Source organism: Ictalurus punctatus, chromosome 2, assembly GCF_001660625.3.
Source record: "Ictalurus punctatus breed USDA103 chromosome 2, Coco_2.0, whole genome shotgun sequence".
Lineage (NCBI taxonomy): Eukaryota > Metazoa > Chordata > Actinopteri > Siluriformes > Ictaluridae > Ictalurus > Ictalurus punctatus.
This window is the reverse complement of record NC_030417.2, coordinates 140001-147500: the sequence shown is the minus strand read 5'-3', so window position 1 is coordinate 147500 and position 7500 is coordinate 140001. Positions and strand designations below refer to the sequence as shown.

The following is a 7500-nucleotide window of genomic DNA, read 5'->3' as shown; positions in this document are numbered from 1 at the left end:
TACTCTCGCACTCTCTCACTCGCACTCTCTCACTCGCACTCTCTCTCTCTCCCCCATACTCTCACACTCTCTCACTTGCACTCTCTCCCCCATACTCTCGCACTCTCTCACTTGCACTCTCTCTCACTTGCACTCTCTCACTCTCTCCCCCATACTCTCGCACTCTCTCACTTGCACTCTCTCACTCTCTCCCCCATACTCTCGCACTCTCTCACTTGCACTCTCTCACTCTCTCCCCCATACTCTCGCACTCTCACTCGCACTCTCTCTCTCTCCCCCATACTCTCACACTCTCTCACTCGCACTCTCTCTCTCTCCCCCATACTCTCGCACTCTCTCCCCGATACTCTCTCACTCTCTCTCCCCATACTCTCTCACTCCCCATACTCTCGCACTCTCTCACTCTCTCCCCCCATACTCTCTCACTCTCACTCCCCATACTCTCTCTCTCTCACTCTCTCTCCCCATACTCTCTCACTCGCACTCTCAATCCCCATACTCTCTCTCACTCACACTCTCTCTCTCACTCGCACTCTCTGTCTCTCACTCTCTCTCCCCATACTCTCTCACTCGCACTCTCAATCCCCATACTCTCTCTCACTCACACTCTCTCACTCACTCACACTCTCTCCCCATACTCTCTCTCACTCACTCTTGCCCACATTCTCTCATACTCTCTCTCTCACACACACTCTCTCTCTCTCACTCACGCTCTCTCTCACACTCTCTCTCCATACTCCCATATTCTATAGTCACATTCCTTACTCCACACACTACTACTCACACAAGATCGCTACACACAGATCTATCTATTCAGCTTAAAGTCCTCTAATGATTTTGCACACACACACACACACACACACACACACACACACACACACACACACACACACAGACAGTGTGAGTAACTCCTCCTCCTCATGTCTCACTCTGATTGACTGCTTCTGCTGACCTCACAAACCATGTGTCCAGTGTAACACTGTCTCTTCTTACTGGACATGGGGTGATGTGTGTGTGTGTGTGTGCGTGTGTGTGTGTGTGTGTGTGTGTGTGTGTGTGTGTGTGTATCCCACCAGTCACTGACCTTCACCTGAACATGATTTCTGAGATCAAACACGGTGTTAATGAATAACTCCACATTTGTAATGCTTCAGTCCAGGTGTTTATTTTCTCCCGTGTGTAGAACATGTCGGTTCAGGGGTAAATAATGGATTTATTTCTGTGCCTCAGGATAAAGAAACTGCAGGAAAAACATCTTGGAGTCTCTCATAAACACACACGTGCATGTTATCCTGTCAGGAGAGGAAACCTGCTTCTGGTTATGTAAACACGATCCAGTGGAAAACGCCTAAACATAACACACAGCTATCATCAATTCAATTATTCCGATCAACCCTCTTTTAGAAACATCTCACCTTCCAGCTAGGGACGTGATGGTGAGGAAATTTTCGCACCGGTTAATAGACATGTGACAACACCGGGAAAATGACGGTGGGGGAGGAGCCGCGGTGGAGGCGGAGCCACGGTGGGCAAATGATGTAATCGCCGTACAGCCAAACACCGGGAACACAGAGTATCACTGCAAGCCTACTTCCAGCACGATAATGAGATAACTGTGTAAGGGAGATCCCCTCGCTATTTGATAGATCTGGGGCTTTTCTGCATGGAAGAGTGGAATAAAATGACCAAATGGAGATTAGTAGATAGACTCAGAAAGACTAAGCCCCCAAAGAACTGCTCTTCCTCCCTCATCAGAACTACCATTATACCAGACACCACCTTATTACCCTTTCATTCTGCCCCTTAGAATCTCTCCCTGTGATCCTACATTAGATCTCTTACTCTCTCCTACCAAACTAATCCCATTAGGCCCCACTATACCCACCTTTACTGTCACCCCAATTCTGCCCAATGTACCCCTCACCATCACCTACCATTTCTGCCCCCTTAAATTTGCCCAATTTACATTGAACTCAACCCTTCCTGTACCCCAGATGCCTCTCTTTCCACCCAAATCTGCCACTCCATCCGTACAACTCTACCCCCATCCACCACATCAGCTCTTCCTTTCCTGTCCAAGTCAACTTGTCCTGTCCCCTAAATCTACCCCTCAGGTCCAGCTCAATATACTCTTTTTTTACCCTCCTGAATCAGGCAACCTGACAAAATCCCTCCCTCCACCCCCCCCCCCCCCCCATCTCTACACTTTTATTATAATCCATTCATACCATTGATGCACAAACCAAATACACCTTTTCTTTCCCCAAATCTACCCTGTAACTGTGTCACACACCAGTCCCGACCCCCCACACAAACCCCCCTCAATACTAACATTTATTGCGTACACTTGATTTATCTATTTTTTTCAGGTTCTACCGCAAATATACTCGAAAACAGGCCGCCACCCCTCCACTTCTGTCTCAAAATCCACCCTTTCTTCCCCCCTAATCTGCCCCCCACTGTGCGATTAGCCTGTCCTTCCTCACTAATCCCCTCTCTGAACCTTTTCAGCCCCAATAAACACAGCTTCCACCTCAATTACACGGGATTTACACCTCACTGAGAGACTAAACACAAAGCCGGCGCGCTGTCGGAGACCAGGATGTGACCATCAGCTGTAATAAAGCACTCACAATCTTTAATGTCCCTGAAGGTCAAAGGTCACACGGGTCAGAGATCTCATTCTGAACTATGTGTGTGTGTGTGTGTGTGTGTGTGTGTGTGAGTGTGAGAGATAAGCTGAAGTCAGTTTCCTAATTTGAGAGCATCTTCCTCACTGCAGCTCAGAGATAGACCCTCGACAGAAATAGAAACGATGTGTGTGTGTGTGTGTGTGTGTGTGTGTGTAGTGCAGCTCAGAGATAGACCTTCGACAAAGATAGAAACGCTGTGTGTGTGTGTGAGTGTGTGTAGTGCAGCTCAGAGATAGACCTTTGGCAAAGATAGAAATGCTGTGTGTGTGAGTGTGTGTGTGTGTGTGTGTGAGAACTCAACACATACCAACACATTGCTGATTAAACTCAGACTTTGAACAAGAGAGTAAGCGTACATGCTGAGTGTGTGCACTGAATTACAGGTGTGTGCGTGTGCGTGTGAGCAGGTTTTATGCCTGTATGCCATCAGACTGAACATCACGCGCTACTTTAGCCGTTAGCTTTATAACACAGCGTATCTCTGTCCAGCACACACACACACACACATCTCTGTACGCCGTGTTTAAATATCGTGTGGTAACTAATAAGATTAAACATTATATACTCGTTTATGAGTAACAACCACTAATACATCAGACTTATCTGATCTATCTGATCTCTGACTGAACAGTGTGGGATCGCGGTAAGCCCCGCCCACAGCACCAACCGCTAACTTTATTATCAAATAAGCTAATTACAGAACAAGGTTTCTGACTGAACTAATACATCATGCAAATTAGCATCCTGGTTTTTCTTCCATTTTCATTAAAACGCCATTAAAACCATGGAATCAGCTCAGAGTTTCATCTTTAAGAAAATATTTCTTTAAAGAAGTGTGTAAAGTTGATGTTTATAAACAAACATGTTTATTATTAAACCTTTCTTTATTTCTACACAACACACAGAACATACTGTCACACAAACATGAGATTTCCTTTAACAGGAAACCGTATCTGACGACACATGACGCCACTTCCGCTTTAAAGGCTACAGGTAGATGATATGCTTTTCATAACGAGCTTTTTATCTTTCGGAAACAAAACAATGATCAACAAACTAACCCTTAATAACCGTTAATACCGCTCCAGCGGGGCATTCCTGAGGTAACTGTGAGCAGTAACTGAGAGATGGATGAGGAGAAGTTTATAAACTAAATCCGTTAAGAAAGAGAAAGAGGAAAAAAATCCTCTCGTGGAGAGAAGTGTGCTGAGCACGCGACACGTGCGAGCCCTTCTCCAAAACAGCACACGGTGTTTGTTCAAGGGGTTTTGTTGTTGTTTTTATTTTAGTTGTTTACGTGTTTAAACTGCTAACCGGTGAAATCGGTGACGTGTTAATAACAGCATAATGAACATTTAAACGCGGTAATAACGCGTCTACGTGACAGCAGGAGTGTCTCGGCTCGCGCGCCATCTGGCGCGAACTTTGTTCCACGCGCGCGGCTCGAAAAAGAAGTCAATAATGACTTTATCGGCACACAGACAGGTTCTTGAGGTAAAACTGAGGTAAAGTGAGGTTAATGTGAGGTAAAAGTGGGGTAAAGTGAGGTAATACCTGTCCTGAAGCGCAGGTCTTCATCATTCTCGGAGCCGAACTCCTTCAGCAGGGACACGAATAAGATCCCGAAGGCGTTCTGGATTCCGAACACCGATCCGTTGCACCACATGGAGGCGAGCATGACCACCCAGCCCCAGCCGCCCTCGGGGTGTACAAACTCGGGCTGTTTCTCCACCGCGGCCCGCTGACTCTCCCCATCTCCGCCGTTCTCCTGCTTCACCTCCTCCGGCTCGATTAAGCGCTCCTCCGTGGGGGCTCCCTCAGGCTCCTCCGCCGGTACCGTGGGCTCGGCGTCCTCACGAGTTTCGGGTTCATGGTTCTCACTCATGGTTCTGTCTTCTGTCGTACTGATCTCCTTTCCTGGCGTTTATGGTTTCCTGTCAACTGTGTACAAAGCTAATGAGGTGACACTCACACTCTCCCTACAGCAGACCTCTGGATTTAAATCTGTAAAAAAAATATTTTAAAAAGATTGAATAAAGATTCAAACAGCTCGGTTCTGATTTATGGATTGCTTATATCAGACATGCTGTGTGCCTTGTGCTTATCTGCTGAAGCCACGCCCAGGCGTTACCGCTGCAATACTGACACGCTGCAGCCTTGCGGTGCGGTATAAATACATGCACGAGAGTGGGCGTGGTCACGTTTGCATATTCATAAATATTACGGTGTGATTGGACGGGACGCAGCCAACCCCTTCAGTGAATACAGTAACCTTAATCCCTAAAGCAGTGTTATATTATCCTATACAAACGCATTCATAATAAACAAAAACAATAACAAACAAACATGCATTCATTGTGTACTAATCTAAATATAAAGACTTGATGAACTCTACCTGAACCGTTTGTGATGAGTATTTTAATGTTTAATAGTGTTAATTGGGGCGCACGGTGGCTTAGTGGTTAGCACGTTCGCCAGGGTCGGGGGTTCGATTCCCACCGGGGCCCTGTGTGTGTGGAGTGTGTGTGTGTGTGTGTGGAGTGTGCATGTTCTCCCCGTGCTGCGGGGGTTTCCTCCGGGTACTCCGGTTTCTTCCCCCAGTCCAAAGACATGCATGGTAGGCTGATTGGGAGTCTAAAGTGTCTGTAGTGTATGAATGTGTGTGTGTGTGTGTGTGTGTGTATGTGATCGTGCCCTGTGACGGACTGGCACCCTGTCCAGGGTGTACCCCGCCTTGTGCCCCATGCTCCCTGGGATGGGCTCCAGGTTCCCCCGTGACCCTGAAAAGGAGTAAGCGGTTGAAGATGGATGGATGGATAGTGTTAATTGTAGACAGGACTGACATTATCATAAATCGCTTACGGATGTGTACAAGAAACAAGGTGTGAATGAAAATGTACTGGATTATCTGATGGAATATAACATTCAAATAAAACTAAAATATTGATCTGTATTTTACTAAACCACTGATGCTGCAGCGATGCACGCGGTTATAACCACGGGCACTGCTGTGTGCAAATGTCTGTGTAATTGTTTTTGGGAGGGAGTACGAATGAAAGTCGCTGATTCAGCAGATGGTTCAGAGGGGAACCGAGGTGATCACCTTCAGAACATTCACACAGGTACCGCACTTCTTTTTTTTTTAAACAAAATACAGGTGCACACTTACACACTGTGGTCCATTTGGCATCCCAACAAAAAAGTACTGGCACCCCATTCCTCAGCGCGCCGCATCTCTCCCTTTACACATGAGAAAGGAAAAACTCCAACATTCCTGCACATTCCACAGAGGTTTCACTTCAGAGTCATGTAAAGCTAAAACCATCATGTTTTTCCTCTTCATACTGAGGAAATGAATGACACTACTGAGTCTGGAAAACACAAACTTTAGGATTTTTTGTTTGTTCCTCTTTGGGAATCCTCAGAGACCCTACAACAGACCCAGAGGATACGGAACAATTAAGATCAATTAAAAACCAAGCTGATGACGTTTATCAACTTGTTTAATGTAAAATCTATTCATCTAAAAAAAAAAAAAATTACATTACACAACAAATCTGCGCTAAATAATTAATAAATTATGTTAAAGGAAACGTGTTCATTTAAAATACTTGCAACAATAACTATTTGCATATTGAATACTTTACCTTTAATAACAGTTAAATTATTGCAATTGCAAAAAACAACTGTCGATCAGATTTATTCTTGTTTTCTTTTTAACAGTTAAACTCCCACCCATTCCACAGTATTTTATGTATTTTTTACATGCTTTTCCATCCCACAGCATTCCATAGAGGTGCAGCTGCTTTCTGTTTAAGAATGACCTCGTATGACCTCGAGCATGAGCACAGTCCTGCACTCCACTGACGGGGAGGAATTATTAACATCATAAACATGCTGGGTGAACATCAGCCTTACATCACCACCGATCTGTCAGCACCACGGGTAACAACCACCGATCTGACGATGGTAACGATCACACTGTGGTTGCACTGCGGCCAGAAACTAAACATTTCTCCCAACACTCCATCTAAAATAAGGCTTCTCTTCACAAAATAACTCATGATTTTATGGCAAATCAGTTTATTTCACATGTGGAACTGTTTAAGCGTGCATGGAAAGTAAACTTTCATTCGTGCCCCATCTAGTGGTGAAATGAAGGAAGCGCACCACACAGCGTGGAGCTGGTGAAAATATTCAGCGGTTTATTATTGTTGTTGTTGTTGTTAAAAGGCCAGGGTGAGGTTTAGAACCTAGAACCTGAAAATTTACAAATAAACACCACCAATAACTGCAAAAACGTGTTCAACGAGTCACACCGATGTGTTCCAGAGGTGATCCGGCCGAGTCACAACACAAGAAGGATCAGACGGGGTTTTTTTTAATAATAATAATACAAAAAAAATCGTCCTTTCTGACAGAGATGCCTTTATTCCTGAGCTTTGGATTTCTTGGGTGATATCGTCTCTCCGGTCTCCATGGCGACATCTCCTTTCCTCTTCCTCAGTCCCTTCATCTTCCTGGTCTGCAGTTTGCTGAGGTCCTGTTTCTGCATGTGCAGCCGGCCGTATCTGGTCCCAAAGGTATCGTGGGAGACGTTCTTCTTCTTCTTGGGCTGCGAAACAGGATGAGGGAGAAATTTAGAAAGGGAAAATTTAGATCGTTTCTGTGAAGCCGCTTAGTGACGACGTGCTTTGATGAAAGCGCTAAACAAATAACATCGCAATAACTGAACAGAACTGATTAGTGACTTGAATACGCCACCATGAGCACTTCAGTGAATAAAGCAGCTGGCGATTAGAGATTA

The 7500-nt window shown here is 45.3% G+C and overlaps 2 protein-coding genes across 2 annotated transcripts in view; both read right to left on the bottom strand.

Moving 5' to 3' along the window:
• Positions 1–4826, bottom strand: part of slc16a10 (solute carrier family 16 member 10) — a 19411-nt gene extending 14585 nt beyond the window's left edge. The window contains exon 1 of the mRNA XM_053686050.1: positions 4248–4826. Within this exon, the coding sequence (XP_053542025.1) occupies positions 4248–4578 (331 nt within the window). The 5' untranslated portion in view covers positions 4579–4826. The remainder of the gene's footprint in view (positions 1–4247) is intronic.
• A 2278-nt stretch (positions 4827–7104) lies between these two features.
• rpf2 (ribosome production factor 2 homolog) overlaps positions 7105–7500 on the bottom strand; it is a gene marked incomplete at its 5' end in the record, with an annotated part of 4098 nt that continues 3702 nt past the window's right edge. Inside the window, 1 exon segment of the mRNA NM_001201095.1 lies at positions 7105–7308. Coding sequence (NP_001188024.1) covers positions 7123–7308 — 186 coding nt within the window. The 3' untranslated portion in view covers positions 7105–7122.